Source organism: Acanthopagrus latus, chromosome 13 (genome assembly GCF_904848185.1).
Source record: "Acanthopagrus latus isolate v.2019 chromosome 13, fAcaLat1.1, whole genome shotgun sequence".
Classification (NCBI taxonomy): Eukaryota; Metazoa; Chordata; class Actinopteri; order Spariformes; family Sparidae; genus Acanthopagrus; species Acanthopagrus latus.
Genome location: NC_051051.1, coordinates 4,764,405 through 4,784,260, shown reverse-complemented (window position 1 = coordinate 4,784,260; position 19,856 = coordinate 4,764,405). Strand labels below are relative to the sequence as shown.

Genomic DNA, 19,856 nt, shown 5'->3' with positions numbered 1-19,856 from the left:
CTTCCCGATCCGTATCCAGCTTGTGGTTCTGGGTAGAATGCCCCCCCCTCCCCGCGGTGACTTGAACGAAGGGATTTGGACTGGAATGCTTTACACACTCTCTCCTGCAGAGATTTCTCCGCACGAACACAAAGTGACTGATGTGACCGACTTGGACACATCACTCTCGGTCCTGTCTCGAAGATTTGGCCTGTTAACGATTAGAGTGCTCCCGACCAGCAAAGACCTCCTGTTCAATCAGCAGAACTTTTTTTTGTTTTGTTTTCTCCGTCCAAAATAAATGCATGCTTTTGCAGAGGTTTTGATTTATGATCCAGATATTTGCTATGGGAATTTGGCCATAAGGACGCCTGTATTTATCTCATGCATCTAGTGCGGGATGGTGTGGCATATTTCAAATGTCAGGTTGTTGGTTCCACTGTCGTGGTGACCCCCCTGTACTTCTGTGTGGACCTGGCTGTCACTTGCCTGCTGAGTCTGTCTTGTTAAGAGTCCGTCCAAAAGCTTTCAGTAGAAAGTCAAAATGTGGGTCTTGTGTGGTGCGTTCGTCTGTCTTTTCTGTCTGTTTTGGAACTTGTGTTTTAGTGGAAACAAAGAAGAATTCAATCCTTTTTTGAGTATTTTCACCTGCTGCTTCGCTTCTTGTGGTCAAAATCGGTGTGTGTCGTCAAAAATGTACAGAGCAAAGTATTGTTGGGAAAACGTGCGTAAATGTTGGATTTCACGATGAAGTGCCCGCGGAAAACACATTTGCTGAATAGTCAGAAAGAGGTTTGTGGTCATCGAACCAATATCTTTATTCACACAGTTGAAATCAGAGATGGGAGAAAAAAATATTGGTGTGGTGGCAGGTGCAGGGCCAGTCTAATGAAATCCGGGTATGTGAAAGATAATCTTGCAGGGAAAAACCACTGAATGTCAGCTTTGGAATGTGATGTTTTCATGACACGGAGGGCAGCACCATCTGTACAAGTCAACATTTGGCACTGCTTCCTCCGGCCCAAACCCGATCTGTGATGTCACACTGACGTGCAGCTGCAGACAACACATGGTGAATCCTGAAGATGGTTTCCTGTGAGTTGGGGCACGTCGGAAAGCATCCCCGTATTAGAAATCTCACTAGGATGTAGTAGTTTAAGCCCTAAAATATTCATCGCTGTTCTTTTGGCTGTCTGTGGAGCAGCTCTTTGCTGTAAGACACATCAGCGTGACATCACAACCTCCGGTCCCTGAAATCTTTGGTTCGGAACAGAGTTGTTAGATCTCCAAAAAAAAAAAAAAATGAATATTCATTTTAAGCCATAAGAATAAATATGTAAATTCTTAAATTGAGTGGTGTTGTTACATTTATTTTAAGGGGTGTGTGTAGCCTGTGTGTCTGTCTATGGGTAAGAAAGAGTGTAATTTAACCATAAATCAAAGAAAAAAGCTAAATAAATGAGTCTGGATGCATAAGAAATGAAGCTGACTTCACACAGGGTGTCAGTGTGGGTTGATGTGTATGAAAATTATGAGAATATTATGCCGCTGCCTTCGCAATCCCCAGATCCCAATCCATCTGCCACAGTTTTTTGTTTTTTTTTCTCACCCCCATATGTGTAATTCAAGATGAGCTACTTAAACAGAAAACAAAATGCATGCAAAGCAAAATAACACCCCACAGTAATTTAGCCTTTAAATTGAGGTCTGAGTTGGATGATCCAGCTAAATGTGCTCGTCATTTTCATCTAGTCATCTTTAGATAACTCCTTCTGCTCAAAAAAATGTATCCCACTAACAAAACATAGTGCACGAACATTTAGAAAATGATACGTTTCTATATGTGGTGTGACTGGAAGAAGCTATTACTTTAGTAAATACTGTGGTTTAGCTATTATTTTCTAAAAGCTAAAGGTGAACAGCTAAAGGTATTGTCTTCTGCAACCTGAAGGAATGATTTGAAGGGGATTACATAACACCTCAAATTCACCAGACATGTTCAGAGTACATATGCATAAATATACAGTGCAGTACATTTACAAAACATTGCTACAACAGAGGTCCAAAATGTGTTTCAGTTCCTTGAGGATGTCTCACCTCTCATCCAAGAGGCTTCTTCAGTTCTAATTAACTGGAGGGGAGTTACAGGCTTTAAACCTTTGTGTGGGAGTGTCCTTAAAGAGTCGTCTTCAGCTCCAACAAGTCCAGTTTCCCCCGATACAGCACTTAGATTTACCATGACCTGGATGACTAATAACCTTAATCAACATATTAAAAGTGGTTTTCTTTTATTTTAGAACTCTGTTGTAGCAACGCTTTATAAATGTACGGTACTGGAAACTGGACTTGTTGAAGTTGCAGACAACTCTGTAAGGACACTCCCACACAGAGGTTTAAAGCCTGCAACTCCACTTAAAGGGATATTCCGGTGTAAATTTAATCCATGGTCTAACACACTGTGACACAGAGTAAGACCCCCCTCAAGAGATCAAGTTTTCAGAAAGCTAGCTTACGTAGTTTTAGCAATCTCTGAAAAGACACGATAACACAATAACAATACACTGCAGTATACGCCTCCAACAAGAAACCACTATCAAAAAAACACAAATAATGCTCAGTACAGCACCAGACTTCAGCAACAATTCACATAGGGTCCAAGCACATAGTTCGAAGCATCAAACAGCAGCTAGCTTAGCCAGAGTGCTACCGTAAAGTGAACTCAACTCACCACTCTCCTATAACAGCTTCCTGTTGTGGGGAAGCCCGACAAGTCGTTAGTTAGAAAAATATTTTTTCCAATACTTTTCACCATCAGAATTTTAGCCCTTTTCAACCACAACAAAAAGCTTATGAACATATGAACACCAATTACTAATAAAAACCTTCACTGGAGACTGAGAGAAAACAAGCAAACCACCCTGTGTGCTGAGCGCTACACCTTGTGGTACGCTGGGTGGCGCTGTTTCCGGTCCACGCGTCCAGAGAAGAAGAAGAGGAAGAAGAAGCCGAGGCGGGGAGGAGGCGGAGTCCCACTTTTTGGTCGTTTCATCCGTCAGGAATTGCGCTTATTCTCCCTCCGCAGACAAGCAGCAGGTTGTCAGCGACTTCATCTCCACAATGAACGGTTTAGACGAGGAAACGATGGCGCCGCAGACCTTCCTTTACGGTAAGAAGCGCTTCCTCCATGTTTCCTGGTTGGTTTTAACGGTTTTCAACGTGTCGCTTCCTCGTGTTTGACTGCTGATGTCAGGACGAGAAGACGAGTAAACGTAACCGCTAGCTGCTTGACTTAGCTGCATTTGGTCCTGTGTAATGGAAAGATACTGTTTGTGCTGACATATTATATGATTTTAAAGTCTATTAAATATCTTATTAGGAAGAACATGATAACTGAAGCCAGGAGGGTTAAATGAGCGAGCAGCCGAATTAGCCCACACACGTGTTTAACTTACCAACATGGCGGCGCCCATGCTCAGCGAACAGTGTTGATATTTAAGCATTTTCTTCGCGCCACACGTGGAAAATATTCAGTAGTGTCGGTTACATTTCTTTTTTACTAACCAGCGAATTTGCAGCTAATGTTAGAACTGACGGGTTTTTAAAGCTAGTCGTGGGGGTGGGGAAGCTAACTCAACGTGGGTTCAGACACATGTGGACCCACAGCTGCTGCTGACGTCCTCCTCTGGGTTACTAACCCAGAACCCCTTCACCTCGTTTGACCCAGCAAACACTGTAAGGTTTTTATGTTTCACCACCACAGTATCGCTGTGAGTGAATTAGTTATCAAGTCAGACTTCCTACCTGCATGACTTCCAGAAGTTTCTGTGCTTGAAATATGTTTATTTCCCCTCATGAGATGGAAACTGTTATATTTATGAAGACATAATTTTAGATTTTCATTGCAGACAGGAAACTGCAGGATAATACACTCTCCTGCTCTAAATAATGAAAAATAATGTGATGCACTAGGGAGATGATCCAAACTATTTTTCACATGTGGTATGTGGAAAGGATTTTTGTTCTGGCATTGAATCATCTGTAAAATACCTCATCACTTTGAGAATCGGGCTCCAGACAGGTGCATAATCAATTTAGTGAATTTGCCACTGTATATGTTAATGTCTTAAGTATATGAGCAGTAAAAATCTTTTTGATTTAACAAAAAACATATTTAAAAGATATACTCTTGTCTAAATAAGTGCAATAAAATGATATTCATGTGTCAGAACACTTACTTGTTAGGAAGCAGGACGATCAATAGTTGTGTTGCTGAATTTGCACCACGTGGTTTTTAAGTGAAATTTATTAAGAGTTGTGTCTCCTAACTGAGGGGACTTGAGGCCATGTGGGGGAAAAAGGCCATGTGGAGGTATTCACATCATTAGTGTGTCTGGCTCCCTCCTGTGTGCGTTTGTAGTATTGCACTTTATACTCATTATTTCCTGTCTGTCACAGATTTAAAAAAAAAATAAAAAAAAATCTCAGGATGTGTGATCTTCTTTCCATATACATGCTATATCATTATTTGACATCTTTCCATCAGGTTGCATGCTGGAAGCTGGGAAGGAGGTGGTGTTCAATCCTGAGGACGATGACTTTGAGCATCAGCTGGATCTACGGATGGTGAGTACTGGTTGGGGCGCCTATAGTAATACATATATAACATGTTAACTACAACTAAATAACCATTTTTGCTGTTTGCTAATGTCTCTTGGCGTTTTTGCTAATGGACTTGATTGTTTTGTTGTTGTTGTTTTTTTTTTTATTTCTGACTTATATTGATTTTCTATGTGCACAGAGGTTGACAGCTGATTAAATAAACCTACTAAAACGCTTAAAGTGACATAAAAATCAATGGCATGGCGTCCAGTGCCCCATGGTTGACCAAATGAGAAATGTTCTCTATTGGCAGCCTGCTTAACATTTGAAGAATAAGCTCTCCTGCAACCTGGATGTAGTGCAAGAAGCAGAATATGAATGAAGCAAACAGTATATTTAGTAGTGCAACCAAATTTTAATTTGTAGTATAAATTGAATTGCTGATTGCTTTTTGCAATTAAGTTAGTTCGATATTAGCATCCCGTTTCATGCAGTGATTGCGTTTTTTGCACCACCCTCTCGTGCGTAGTATTGAAGTTGTGCTCATTTTCTTTTACAAAATAATTACTGTCTACGCAAGAATAATTACACGCCTGAGCTCGAAACACAATCGGAGTCTTAATAAGTGCCGCTCTAATAAGGTCAGCTCTTAACTTTGTTCTGTACAGTGGTTGCAGGATACAAACATGCTAACACTCCTTTTAGAAACAGGAAGAAAATAATAGTGTACGGTGAATTCTTGGCATAGTTCCTGGGTGTGGTTGCACCATTTGACTGTTTGAGAAGGGACTGCAAGATTACACTGACTAGGACACAAGCTTAACTTGCCTTCAGTTTCTGACTAAAGTCTAACGTCACCTCGTTCTTCCCAGGCCTGTGTGGACGCCAGCACGAAAGATGAACTGCACATGGTGGAGGTAGAAGGACAAGACACAGAGGGTCAGAAAATCAAGGCAGTGCTGGTCTCACTGAAGCCCTCTACCCTGCCAAGTGTAAGTGACCTGCTTCTTGTCATCACAGTGTGTCGGGTCAGAAAATTGATACTCTTTATTTTTAAATGCTGCTCTGTGTGAAGTCATTGAACCTCTAACTCTTAAGAGCACCCAGTGAGAGTGGTGTGCCCCTATCAGCACTGTACAACATGGATGTCAATGCGAGTGTTTGTTGCAGGTGTGTCTTGGCGGTTTCACAATCACACCCCCAGCAGTTTTCCGTCTGAAGTCGGGTTCTGGTCCCATCCATATCAGTGGACAGCACCTTGTCAGTAAGTATATACGATGATTTTAATTATTAAATAAAGTCTGCAGTGTCTGATACAGACCTGTGCATTATTAACTTTGGTTAGAATGCTACAACCTAAACCTGACATTTCTAAATTGTTCTTAAAGTGATGGAGGCAGATCAGTCCTTTGACGAAGATGATGACGAGGATGATGAAGAGGAGGAGGAAGATGTTAGAACGTCCAAGAAAAGACCTGCTTCTTCCCCTGCCATCAAGTCTCAGGTTTGTTTTTAGATCTCTCCAGAAATGCAACTAACAATATTTTCATGATCAGTTGGTCTATTGATATTTTCACAATTAATCACCTTGTCCTTAAAATGTCTAAATATTGGGAGAAATGTTCAACACAATATCATAACAGTGCATTCCAAGGTGATGAATTGTTCAATTACTGAAATGATGGATTATCAAAATAGCTCCTTATAACTCCTTGAATGACTAATCGTTGCAGTTCTGCATCGTTTACTGCTTTAGTTTTGAATTCTTCCAGATTCGAGTGGCCACAACCTTAATTTTTTTTTTTCTCCTCCTTACAGAAGAAAATGAAAATGGACATCGAGGATGACGATGACGACGATGATGACGACGACGATGATGATGATGATGACGACGAGTAAGTGTTGAGCTGCATGCACATCATGTTAACTTTTCTGAATTACCATTTTTTTCCATCCTTCTAAAAAAACATTTTGGTTTCAGTTGTGTCGCTACATGTTTGGCTTGTCCTTACTCACATGTTTCTAGAGATATTTAATCTGTTTAAGGTGTAGCGACTGTAAGACTGTAAAGAAGAATCTGTCATAAAGAACTTTTTTGGACTTCAGACAGACAATAGCTTCACTGCATGTCGAGTTCACCGTTCTGCTGGGAAATGAACCTGATTCTGCTCATCCTGATGCCAGCTGGCATGCATCTGTACAGCTAACAAGGGTTTTATCTTTCATCAGCTTGATCTTGATGATCTGCCAGTGAAATTTTAATGCGATTTGGTTCATGTTAAACACTTTGTCAGTTGTTTGGAAACGGTTGTATTACTATTTGATAGTGAGTCTGACTGGAAGATACAGGTGCTTTGCCTCTGTGATGGTAACGCTGCTCTATCAGCTTGATTTACAGGTGTGGCTTTAGATGTCCCTGGTTCCTGCGTGTCTGTTTGCCGATTGATTGATTGAAATGTTTTTTTTCCTGTGTCTTTTAGGGATGATGATGAGGATGATGAAGATGAGGAGAGCAAAGATGAAGAGTCACCTGTTAAGGTGAGCACCTATTTCACAGTCTTTGCAGTTGGAGCGTCACTGACCTTTCCTTTTTGTCACTAACAGCTACGTCTTTTGTTTCAGGCCAAGCAGACGCCATCCAAAAAAGCCCCTGCTCAGAATGGCAAGAGTTCGAAACCCAACACTCCAGCCAAGAAACAGGTGACTATCAGTTTCCATTGACTGGCATTTTGTTATATGCTACATAGTGACATTCTCTTATCCATGTATTTTTACTAATATCTAAACTTGATGTCCTTCACAGCCACAGACTCCTAAAGGTAAAGGTGAGAAGTCCCCTAAAACTCCACCAACACCCAAAACAGATTTAACAGTTCCTGAGATTAAAGCCAAGATAACTGAGTCACTGAAGAAGGTTGGTGTTCTTCTATCTATCTGGTTTTTATTACAATCCTTTTTCTTGTCCTGAATGAATTAAAACACTCATTCTTTGTCATTGTTGTTTTTTATTCTACAGGGAGGAACATTACCCAAAATCCAGCCCAAGTTTGAGAACTTTGTGAAGCACAGTTATAGAGTCTCAGATTCCAAGGTACAGTACAAGTTCACAGTGCAGTATTTTATACACATTGTTGACTATCAGGTGTTTTAACAAAGACATGTTAACATGAAGAACAGAACTGGCCACATTTACTAAGTGCAGATTGCATGGCAGGAAAAATAAGCATCTGTTGGTTCCCTGCTGTGTTCTGCCACTAGAGGGCTCCCAAGTTTTTAAAATCACAAGCAGTGGAAGTGATGTAGAATCAATATTGCGCAGGGGCATGTCATAAAATAATGTACACAGGAAAAGAATCGAGAAATGTTTGATTCTTTATAATTAAACACGTGATGCCGTCATATTAACAGACACTTTGTGTTTTTTCCCTCAGGTTATTTTGGAGCTGTGGAAGTGGAGGCAGACAATGAAGGATGCTAAATAACTCGTCTCCATTGTTTTATCATCTCTTTTTATGACTTGTTTGTACCCATAGCACCTCTCGAACCCCCTCTGAAGCCAAAACTCTGTGCCTCACACTTCATTCATTTCTAAGTCTTGTCCGGCCCTCCTCCTGTATGAAGAGACTAGAGAGATGGTGATGTAGACGTACGTTACAAATTTGCATCTTTTTGTAAATGTGTAAATAAAATTCTCACTAGATTCTTGGCCCATGAGTGTGGAGGATATCTTTTTTTTTTTCTTTCTGTAAGACAGTTAGTGTTGATTTGGCCCTCATGCAGGAACAATGGCACTGCATCAGATTGACACCACCTGAAAGCACACACAAGACTGCCAACAGAGCTCAACAGCCTATAAAACATCAACTATCAGCCATTTTCAAACCATTTAAGTTTTAGTAAGGCCTGAATTTTTGTGGGTGGACATCAAATGTTAACGATCACAATATTGATTTAATATTAATTTGTTTGTTACCATGAACATTTTGCACTTTTTTTTGGAATGTTTTGAATGTTTATGCTGTTGTGAGATTCCTAAGGTGAAAGAAAAACCATGGCTACAAACTGTCCACCTAGTTTCAGTTTGAAAACATTTGAACATGTAGGCGTATTCTCTATAATTCTTCAGATTTGTTACCGTCCGGAAATGATTTTGAAACCATTTTGGCCTGAGTGCAGATTGGTCTGTTCCACTTGTTTTTGTATTGCCATGACTACTTACAGCGAACAGGCCAGTTGTTGAGTGATTGAATGCATGAAGGAATTTGCAAACAAGGTTGGTTTTTTTTTCTTTTTCAAAAATGAGTTGATTTTAACTCCAACCCAGAACTTGCAGATGTTTAGAATGTTCTTGGACATTTCCACCTATGCTCAAGTTTAATGAATCCACTGTTGTCATTTGACCTGTTAAAAGTAACATTACGAAAGTGTTGATCTGTACGGCCTGTTAAAGCAGAAGATCATTCCATGTTCCTCAAAGTAAAAGTTTGTATGTCTTTAATTATGGTGTGGGTTTGAATGTGCTATACAAGATTAATTAAATAATAAAATGATATTGTGGAAGTGTTGTGATTGTTCTTACTCTCTGCAATGACTGCTTATTTTAACCATTTTTGAAGATGAATGCAGTTCATCAGAGCATTTGAGGGCCAATTATGTTACCATGTCGCTCCTCCAAATGCTCCTTTTCCCTGTTTTTGGAGGATGCACCGCTACAATCCTTTGTGGCCTCACATATCCCAAGATGCTTTTCATGCCCGAAAAACAAGAAAGAAAGAAAATTGTGACATCCCGTGGCATAGATCGTCACTGTCGCGGGCCTGGGCGCCAGAAATCATGACTTAAGGGTAAAACATCTGGTGACACATCCAGCAAATGCTCCGGCTGAGGCGGTTGACAAGGTCCCTGAAGGACTCGCCTTCAAAGACCACAAAGGCCGGGTCCTTTGAAGGACGCAGACCCTGAACTGAGACACAACAAGTGACTCTGTTTTGCCTTGAGATTTTTTGCAACTTGCTGATCAGTGTGTCTATGATCTCTTATTTTGCATTTAAAAATCTAACACATTGACACTGTTCTAGGATCTAATGTTTTGGTTCTTGCTTGTATGACTATGTTAACTGGGTCACGTGCACACATGGCACTGTTTGCACTTTGTGATCCTTGATCTGATAATATCTTTATAGCCAGTACTGTGTTTTATAGAGTTGGAGAATGAATATCGGCCCCCTTCCGTGAGAGGAATCTCTCTGCATTTTGTTTTCGTCCAGCTGCCCCCTTCAGAAAGCTTTTCCTCACTGTGTAAAGAAAAGAAAAGTGACATTTATTACCGTTTTGGATAATTTTTATGGAGACATCTAGATCCAGTTCAAGTCTTTGGGGAGATGAGGCCTGTAGTTTTTGTTTTACTTGATATATTTTACATTTAAATAAAATATTGTACCACACAGCTCGTTACACAAACCAACACTAGTCTCTCCAGTCACTCACTCATGAATGTATGTGCATGTTTGTTTATGTGGCAACAGTTTGAGTCAGTGGATTCACTTACAGGTGGTGTAATAAGGCCACTTCAGACCCGTTCTGTTCATCTTTACCTTTAATGGTCCGATAAATGACCACTTTGACGAAGCACTGCATCATTTACTGTCAGGGTGATGAAGAGGGCTGATGGACGGCGATAAGTCATCATCATTACTCGGTGATTCAGTGGCACAGGAATGCCTGATGTAATGGCCTGGATTTACTGGTGATAAATAGTCCGACCTTGATTAAATGATCAGATGAGAGGAGTGAACAGGTGTGTTGTGGTCTGAACTAACGCAGGAAGGGAAGAATGTTTTCCCAAAAAACAATTAAATTCCAGCAGAGAGAGAACGTTTAACAGGAGCCACTTTAGATGACAAATCCTGTGACACACACCCTTCTGTTAATGACAGATGAAACTCATCAGCCTCATCACCACAGTGTGGATACAAAGTCCTACAACAGAAGAAAGAGTGTTCTCCAGTGGCTTTGTGTTGAGTTTTATAGGACAGCGGCAGACCTGGGGTCAGACAGTTCGGCCACTTAGGACTGAAATCATTATCGTTATTACTTTTTGGATCTGACCCGAGGGGGAGGGAAAGAATAATGATTAGAGGAAACAGCGGGCAGAATGAGAGCAGAGGAGAAGGAGAACTGGAGCAAGACACCGCCGGCTCTGATGGATCTCAAGAATCAGAACTCGGAGACACATAATGACAAAGTGAGGAGAGATGAGACGCTGTGAAAAAGAGCAGGAGGGCGAAACCTTTTCTTTAAAGCTCTCCCACATCAGCTGACAGCTTGATAAAATCCACACAGACATGCGTATGTTCTCTTACACACACACATTTACTGAACATATAATACATGATTCATAACGCACAGTGAATGAATCCATCCATTCAATGCATCTGTCTCCCACAGCTAGAAGCAGTTGCCTGTACACACCACGAGGTGGCAGTAAACACCAGAGCAACTTCTCCTGTTGAGAGCCATTACGACGCTGTGGAGCCATCAACTCAAAGGAAGATGGCTTCCAGCCAGAGTGAAGTGAAGCCCTGATCATTTTAGATTCCTGCTTCTGTAAGAAAATCATCTGCAGCCAGTTTTTCATGTTCAATTGCCAGCGATGCCAGATGCCGATATGCTGTTCAGGATTTCAAAACATCTGCATGTGACGGCACGCGGGACCAGTCTTATGTACTCTACTGTCCGTGTGTGTTTGTCATGTTTTATTTCTTTACCTGTTTATTTTATTTTCTTCCTCTTTTACAGAGATAAAGGGGTGATTTTAACTGCATGACTTTGGCTTTGATTCAGCAGTCAAGTAAGAGTCTCTGTGGCTCAGGGGTAGAGCCAGCGTCTTGTTATCGGAAGGTCGCTGTTAGATTCCCCTGGCAGGCATGTTGAAGTGTCCTTGGGCAAGATACTGGACCCCAAACTGCCCCCGATGTGTTGGAGCTGCTTGCACGGCAGCCATCACATCAGTGTATGTATTGTATTAGTGAACTGTATGAATTTCTGTGAGTCACCACAGTGACTAAAGTCTCTGCTAAATGCCCTAAATGTAATGTAAGTAAGGCAAAAATACCTCAATTAAAAACAAAAACACTGATTTTGATTACAAAATAAATACGGAATCTGAGAATCAGTCGAGCCAATAATCAGCTAACACCATGGAACTGCCGGTATCTTATAATTCTCTTTACCGTGTAGTTTCATTACTTCAGCACATTTAATATCAGTTACTTTAAGACTTTTACTCACTTTTCATAGTTGACTTTCACTTTTACAAAAGTAACATTTTACAACCATATACTTTTACTCAAGTACTGTATACAACTCTAAATATAAATACATCTAGAAGAGTAAACAGTTTAAATAATCTGGGTTTTGTTCTTTGTTAAAAAGGCATTTTCACAAACCAGAACCAAACAGTCAAGTTTATGCTTTTATTTTATATACACAATACAAACATTGCAATGTCACAACTTCAAAAAGTTCTTTTTAAAAAAATTAGTATTTGCAGAGCGCAGCGACATCTGTTCGGGCTAAAAACAGGAGCAATAAGCAAAGCCCATTCACACAAACTGTTACATAAAGCTATCAACAGCTGCTGCTGCATGTGTGTCAGCAAGAACATTGGCAATCTGAGTTTAAGGAATCAGTCTGCAGTGGTTTAGTTACAATTTCACTCCGTCGCTTGATTTAAAACAGAGGAGTCTCCAAAGGTTTTGTCACGTTCATATAAATAAGGCACAAATACATGAGAATAATGAGAGCAGATTGGTTCTCAGGTGCCAGATGTTTAACCTGTGTGGATTCACAGTAATAAGTGATGCATGACGTTATACACCGTGATTGTGATATCTGATTTCTGTTCAGTGCATATAAACTGTTTCCCCAAAAACACACTGTACAAGTTAGCATGAAGCATTTGACAAATAGTGCTTTACAGGTGTCAACTAAGTGGATCGTCTACTACACAGTATACAAACAGTAAGCACTAAATGTAGGTCGGCAAGCTCTTTAAGAAGTAAACCGCTGTTATTTTAAAACTTTAATAATTATTCTGTTAAAATAATATTACAGTAACACAGAGGGGCCCTGAAGAAACTAAAATATACAATAAAAAAAATGATAAAAAAAAACAGGTACGAGTCGTCTCCTGGGATACATGTTTTCAATGCTTCAGTCTCTGAGCAGGACCAGCACGAATGTCAAAGTGTTCCTTCAGCCTCCAAACACCGAGTCCTGTCCCGTTCAGACGTATTCCTTGCTGCTGGGGGGTCTGGAGATGGGGTACTTGGGTGACGGTTTCCCCTTCGGGCAGGATGCTGCCAGCATGCCGCCTCCGACTACAGCCAGGAAAGCTCCGGCCCACGCGATGAAGATGGCGGAGCCGAACTCATACCTTCAGAAAGAGGAGTTACAGTAGGTCAGAGCAGAGAACAATTCATCAGCGCTGTGAGAACAGCTGGGCTCATGCAAATGTCCGGAGGGCAGGACGAGCTTAAACCCAGTATCTTAAACAAACAAGCACATCTGAACGAGTTTGGAGATACCACACTCTGCTGGTGTACTTACTTGGTATTGACGGGGGTGAAAGGGTTGTAGAAGGCCTGGATGATGTCGTGAGCGTACCAGGAGCAGGCGACGATGGAGCACAAAGCTGCAAGAAGAGCAAAACAGAACGTCACCAAGGCTGTCAACGTGGTTAAAAGACGCAGACAACCGCAAACAAAAACAAGTTTAAAAGAGTGCCGTCTTACAGCCGATCAGGATGATGATGCCTCCGGTCATTGCAATGCGAGACTTCTTCGTCTTGTCGTCTCCTCCACAGTTGGTGCACTTCATTCCCATGCAGGCTACACCCAGGCCGGCCACCGTTACAATAATGCTGACAATCATGAGGGCGCGGGTTGCCTGGAGGGCACCTGGGCAAAAGCACAAGAAAGGGTTAGTCCAGCAGTTATTGTGACAATAACAGGTACACAAGGTAAAAGGGTGTGGCAACACTTGAAAGGCCATACTGGATTAGTGAAGTTATTTTTATTTGAATGATTTATGTGATTACACATTTCTTTTTTTGGCTTTTAAGCATTTAAAAAAAAAAAAAAAAAAAAAAAAAAAGGCCACAAATTTGACACAAAGCGGTGTAAACAAGCTCTGTTCATGCACAACACAGTGGCCTCCTGTGTCTCGCCGCCGCTCCCTATGACAACGCAGAACCACCACAGAAACTGGCTCCAACCGGAAGCCCGATCAGCAGAGCAGTAAAGGGGTGGGGGTGGGGGAGTAGGTGTGTGGGCTTGTGTGCATGCATGAGAAGTCAGAAACAGGTCTAACCAGGTTTCAAGTTTCATTATAAAAAGAAAAAAAAAAAAAAGGGAAGGCGCTCCCACTTTCAGGCGCTTCACAGCTTCAAACTATGACCTTAAAAAAAAAGACAAGCATCTTTGAAAACAAAACTTTTGGATTTGAGCAGGTATTTCTGAATAATAAGTCACTATTTGTCCACTCGCTCCGTATCTAAAACCGCAGCTTTAATCACACAGTGTTTTTTATCAGAGTTGGTTTGTGTTCGTGTTTGAAGAAGGCGATAAGGAACAATGTGCTGCAGATATTTAATCTAATGTTTTGATAAGCCAATCGGGAGAAATAAAAATAATGTGAAAAGAAAGCGAGAAAGAGAAAAAAAAGCCATTTTGGAGGAAATGACCCGTTTGTGAACTTTTAACTCAAAGTTAACGAGTAACTTGCAATTGTGAACAAGTGAACAAGGTGAGTCGAGGCAAAACACACACAGGGAGGAGACTTCACACCAAACAGATCCCAGTGTGACGTTCTGGCAGTTTATGCCCGGGGGCAGACTATCAATCAATCAATCGGGTTTTGATTTCTAGACATGAATCCAACCATCGTGTCAGCAGTGACCCACTTATCCACTGCATGATGGGAAGAGATAAGAGCCATAAAAGACAGACACAGCACGAGGACTTTTCCTGACGAGGAAGCACAAACAACCGTTCCAACTTCTTCATTTAGCTTTAGGTGTCCTTTCCTCGACCAACAACGAGTAACTGTGTCATTTTTATTACAATTCTCCGAGCGGCAAACGACCCGTACTGCCAAATATCCAGGAAGTGAGGCCTACTGTAACTGTTTAACATGCTCCTTATGCAAGCATCCTGCTCTGACAATTTGAAGAATTAAACTTGCACTGCGTTTTTTATAGTTTTTTCCAGGGGATTAGTCAACATTTATGTGCCAGAAACTTAGCAAAGTAGTTCCATACGATCCCCTATACAGGCCGACTGTTTGTGTGGCTGTTGGTGTCCAGTTCTGTTGACCAAACAGAAGGTCATACAGGTGTTGTTTAACCTGTAACTACATATGCTGTGTAATGGAAGTCCAACACTTTAGGCCTTTCTCCCCCCCACACATGCAGGAAGAGGAGGAAGAAGAAGATGGGGGGGGGGCTGTAAAAAAAAAAAAGTGATTCACAAACACTCTTCCTCCTGAGCCATAAGGTGGGAAAAAAATATTTTTAAGTAAATTAGATCATCTGTGGGAGTTAAACATCAATCTGCTTCTACTACTGAGGCTTTATAATGCAGGTGTGGCCTCATAAGACTGCTTCTAAACCAAATACCTGCACTGAGGAACTGAGCAGAGGTTAATGAGTGACATGAAACCGGTTAGGCCAGGTGAATTCTAGGAACAGCTTGAGGAGGGAGAAAATGGCCGAGGGAGAAGAAGAAGCTGCTACTTGTTCTCCCAACAGGTGCCTGTTACATCATTTCCTGCAACACGTTTTTTATTTAGGTCAATTGCCAAGAAATACACTTTAATAAATAACAAAAAAAAAATAGTATGTGATGTGTTTAAGGGCCTACTTTTTTTGGCTATTACAAGGATCACAGACTAAAACATCTAATAATAAATGTCCCCAAATGTTAGACACTTTTTTTCCCAAATGACAAGAGACGTTCCGACAGGTGCTGAGGGACTTACTGTTGAGCTGCAGGATCGAGTCGTACACCTTGCACTGGATCTGTCCGGTGCTCTGGAAGGCGCAGGACATCCACAGCCCCTCGTACATGGCGATGGCCGTGATGATGTTGTCCCCGACGTACGCGGACATCTTCCACTGCGGCAGAATGGTGCCAATTATCAATCCAATCAAACCCAGGAGGGCCAGGGCGAATCCCAAAATCTGCAGACCCTTGTTGGCCATTTCTTCTTCCTTCTCCTTTTAGTTTTTCTTCTTTAAAACGACGTCCAAAATCCTCCTCTCGAGCTGAAGGCTTTTTTAGCTGAACTTTGCTCTGTTTCTGGTAAAGTCAGCTCCTCTCTGCTGTGATTTATGTGTGTGTTTCTCTGATGGGACGCTTAAAAAACAATGAACCGTCTCGGTGAATCTCCTCCACGCACCTGTTCCTCAGCCGCACCTTGAATGGGTTGGGGGCGGCGGGAGCGAGCTTTTCTAGGCGGTTTCTGTCTCAGGTGGGCGGGGACGCGCACGCAGTATCGACTCATCACGGCGTCGCGGCAAACACCTGAAGTTTCGTGATGTCAAGACTTCCGGTAACAAAGAACAGACCCCTCATTAAGTCATGAGAGCTGCAGGTAGACTGACATGTGACTTATTTGATGCATACAGTGGAGTTATTTTGGTGTTTAATTATGTTGTTTGTGTTTCTTTTTAACAAATAATGATACAGAACATGTCCCAGTAATATAATAAACCAATAAGTGTCTTTAAATGTCATGTTATTTGATTAAAAAGCAAAGTAAAAGTGGAGAGTGGGAGCCAGCATTAGTCATGAAATCCTGGATTTTGTAACCGCGGGAGAGGCAGAAAAACACAGGAGGATTCAAAACCACCAGATATTCAGCAACAGTCTTATCAACTACCCGATATTTTTAAAACATTAGAAACCATGTTTTTGCTTTCATTCTTTTTAATATGTCATGCATTGTACATAATACTTTATTTACTTAACATCGTTTGATTTTTTTTTTGTCCCTTCCTGCACATTTCTTTCTGAAGAATACATTTTTTTGTATGTATTCCGTTTCAGTTGACTGATCAAAAATGTATTTTTTAATGTGTGAATATATATATGTTATATGAATAAATAATAGGGCCATAACTAATGATTATATTCATTTGTGAATAAACCTGTAGATTATTTTCACAATCAATCGATTAATCTTTTAGCGATGAAATGTGACAAAAAAAAATTTTGTTCCAACCAACATCTTCAAATTTATCCAAACCCAAAGACTCGTCATTTATTATCACACATGACAAAAGAAAAGTCAGCAGATCTTCACATTTAACACGCTGGAACCAGAAAAAGTTTTACATTTTATTGACTGATACTGTCATGTTTACATGTTTATAATAATTATAATGAGGATTGGCCTCCTATATTATGTTTAAATTGTCTTCCTGCATTCGTAAGTACTCTTAATGTTTGTCACACACTTTTATGAATAGTTAAAGTAAAAAGTAGATTACTTTGTATTAAAGCCAAGACATGAAGCCTCTACACAGGCCTACATGTCCGTCAAGGGTTTAACAACATGAGTGTCAAAATGGGAAGTTGAAGCTGTGAGTGGAAGTTGAGTGAACAATTAAGTCCCATACAATTGAGGTAGTGTTAATATGAAACATGTAAGACTGTGTAATGTGATCACAAGACATACACATATCTGTAAGTAACCTGAACTGCAGAGTTTAACCTCACATGAACATTAAGGGTCAATCAATCAACACCTAAACAACCAGGAGACAAGAGCAGATCTGACTTTTTTGGGGGGGGAAATAAGGACGCCATTTTGATAATAAACTTTTTGTCAGACACACAATGATGATTTGTTTTCACGGACTCAAATATAACTTCCTGTAGCTTCTGTGTTTTATCTTCATCTCGTTTCACGTGTTTCATGCAAATCATCTGTGTGTGTCTATTCAAAACCCAAAAATTAAACACTAGTATGACATCACATTCTTTCATGTATCATTTTTCTTGCCATTGTAACTTGTATATTCGACATGTACTTTTGTGTGTGTGTGTGTGTGTGTGTGTGTGGGTGTGTGTGTGTGTGTGTGTGGCTGCCTGAGTTATAGGAAACATTAAATGGCTCTCTGTATGAGTCATCCATGTCTGATACTTGAATCTGGTGTGAAACGCAGAAAGTAAACACACATTGTCCTCGATCATGGCACATTCCTGTACATCTCACTGGTAAATAAGACTTGCATTTGTACCTCCCTGCTTATGATTATCATCTGTAACGCTCACTTCCCCTTCAGACAATGGAGAAAAACAGAACTTTGTCTTTTTCCTGTGAATGATTATCATGTACATTTTACTACAAATCTGTTTCCTCGGTTCATATCCTCCTCTAACTTTACGTCTACTAATGTGAGCGTAAATAGTATCACAGTCACTTCCCTTGATCCTTCACTGTAGTAAACACCTTCCTGCCGACAAAGCAGCAGAAAGGTGGAGCACCGAGTTGTAAATCCAGGAGGTAGAGACACTGAGTTGTGTTTTTAGAGCGCTGTACCCTGAGGGAGAGCAGTTTCCACATGACAGTTTGCTTGAATTGTTCACCCTGACAAACCCAAGAAGAAATCCTGGGCCTTTTTTTTTATTTTTTTCTATGTCCATTTTCAGCCAGATAAAGTCACATACGCCATGTCGGATATGCTCTGACTCTTGCTCAAGAACGGGATTTTATTTTAATCAATGGTACAAACTGTGCGTGTGTGTGTAATGCTGTAAATTAAACCTGACTGAATGATCGTCTGTGAGAACCAGTTTCACTTTGGGCTTGTTCAGCCATGTTGTGGGCTGATAACAGCCGCACCAGAGTTACAGTTTGACCTCACTGGTCCAACAGGTTTTTATTGTGCGGCTGCTGGTATCCAAGCAGTTCTTAGTAAATGAAAACCATCCCACCAAAAAAAACAAAAAACAAACCCTGGCATGCAAATGTCACTACTATTACTACTCCAGTGTTCTAAATATGTATACCGGGGCTGTCAAGTTTCGTATGTACTCTGATACTTGCGCAACACAGAGTATTTTCATATTGATACTCACTCTGTGAGTCATCACCGTGTACGGCAGGTAACACTCGGAGGAGTGAGGAGTAAATATTTTGCACTTGTCATAGTTTTTTCGGCCCGTCGAATGAATCACCTGAGGAGAAACAGATGACACGAAACGGAACAATTTGGATGTGTCCGTGTTGCTTCAGAGGGCGTGTCAGCTCGTGGTCAGCTGCCTCAAGTTTTCTTTGACAGTTTACCCACAATGCACAGGCAAACATGTGATGCTTCCCTGTGTTTGTGACTCACGATCAAGTGTCAAAAAGCTTTTTCCAACAATTTTTAAAAGTTTTAATTTTATCTGTGAAACTTTGGAGAAAGTTTTGTCAGGGAAAACAAAGAGAGAGGTTAAAACACATGTTCTTCCTCACTACCTTTCTGTTTAAATGACAAAAAGTCAATGACAAGAATGAGTTTTACATTTTTAGAGCATTTAGCAGATGCTTTTGTCCAGCATGCACTGATGGTGGTGGCTGCCAACCAGCAACCTTCCAATAGCTAGCTCTACTGCTGAGCCACAGCTGCCCGACTTTATGGCTTGCACCGTGTTGTTGACCTAAGAGCCAACTAAAGCTCTAAAAACAGATGACCATTAATACGATAAGAAGTTAAAGTTACATTCCACTGAACAAAATAAGTTTTACCTGAAAAAAAACAAACAAAAAAAAACTTTACTTTGATATTCTGAGTTCTAATTTTTTGTCCAGTTAAGCAATTTTCTTTTTTTTTTTCTCTCTCTGTCTCTGATCAGATGTTTTCCAATTAGGATTTAACCTCACCATCTGACACATGTGTGCTGATGTTGCCTCGCTCTAATCCGTTTCCCCCTCAGTGTGCGTGTCATCACAGAGGAGCAGGAGGTAGGACGAGGTTAAACGAGGTGAGATGAAACAGAACAGAACTGTGAGGTGCAAGACTGTCATCTGGTGGTTGATGTGAATATTAAAAAAAAAAAGCCCATTTAAGCTCTGACTCAGTAATCAAAGCCCCCAGATTTACATGATGTGTGAAAGAACAAGACGGCCATGTTTGAGGAAAAACGGGAAAAAAAAAAACAAATGCTGAACTTCAAATTTCTCACAGTCACAGGACATTCTTGTGTTTATTTAAAAATCACCATTTG

General features: G+C 40.8%; 2 protein-coding genes across 2 annotated transcripts; one reads left to right on the top strand and one right to left on the bottom strand.

Annotated features, from left to right (window-relative positions):
• The first annotated feature begins 2,983 nt into the window (after positions 1-2,983).
• npm1a (nucleophosmin 1a) lies at positions 2,984-9,130 on the top strand. Its single transcript, XM_037120410.1, has 11 exons — positions 2,984-3,145; positions 4,523-4,602; positions 5,451-5,570; positions 5,749-5,842; positions 5,967-6,082; positions 6,397-6,473; positions 7,059-7,116; positions 7,201-7,278; positions 7,382-7,492; positions 7,595-7,669; positions 8,010-9,130. The coding sequence occupies exons 1-11, from the start codon at positions 3,097-3,099 to the stop codon at positions 8,058-8,060; spliced, it is 909 nt and encodes a 302-aa protein (XP_036976305.1). The 5' UTR covers positions 2,984-3,096; the 3' UTR covers positions 8,061-9,130.
• Positions 9,131-12,039: 2,909 nt separating this feature from the next.
• cldn7b (claudin 7b) lies at positions 12,040-16,079 on the bottom strand. The gene is made up of 4 exons (XM_037120447.1): positions 15,619-16,079; positions 13,374-13,538; positions 13,189-13,273; positions 12,040-13,015 (listed from the first exon to the last, which is right to left on the bottom strand). The coding sequence occupies exons 1-4, from the start codon at positions 15,839-15,841 to the stop codon at positions 12,865-12,867; spliced, it is 624 nt and encodes a 207-aa protein (XP_036976342.1). The 5' UTR covers positions 15,842-16,079; the 3' UTR covers positions 12,040-12,864.
• Between the last annotated feature and the right edge of the window lie 3,777 nt (positions 16,080-19,856).

Bases quoted from the DNA above. Each gene is read 5' to 3' on its own strand.
- npm1a (XM_037120410.1), top strand. From the start codon at position 3,097: ATGAACGGTTTAGACGAGGAAACGATGGCGCCGCAGACCTTCCTTTAC. The intron at 5,843-5,966 runs GTAAGTATATAC...TTGTTCTTAAAG, and splicing joins CAGTGGACAGCACCTTGTCA to TGATGGAGGCAGATCAGTCC. The intron at 6,474-7,058 runs GTAAGTGTTGAG...TGTGTCTTTTAG, and splicing joins GATGATGATGATGACGACGA to GGATGATGATGAGGATGATG.
- cldn7b (XM_037120447.1), bottom strand. From the start codon at position 15,841: ATGGCCAACAAGGGTCTGCAGATTTTGGGATTCGCCCTGGCCCTCCTG. The intron at 13,274-13,373 runs GTAAGACGGCAC...CTCTTCTTGCAG, and splicing joins CATCATCATCCTGATCGGCT to CTTTGTGCTCCATCGTCGCC. The intron at 13,016-13,188 runs GTAAGTACACCA...CTCTTTCTGAAG, and splicing joins TTCACCCCCGTCAATACCAA to GTATGAGTTCGGCTCCGCCA.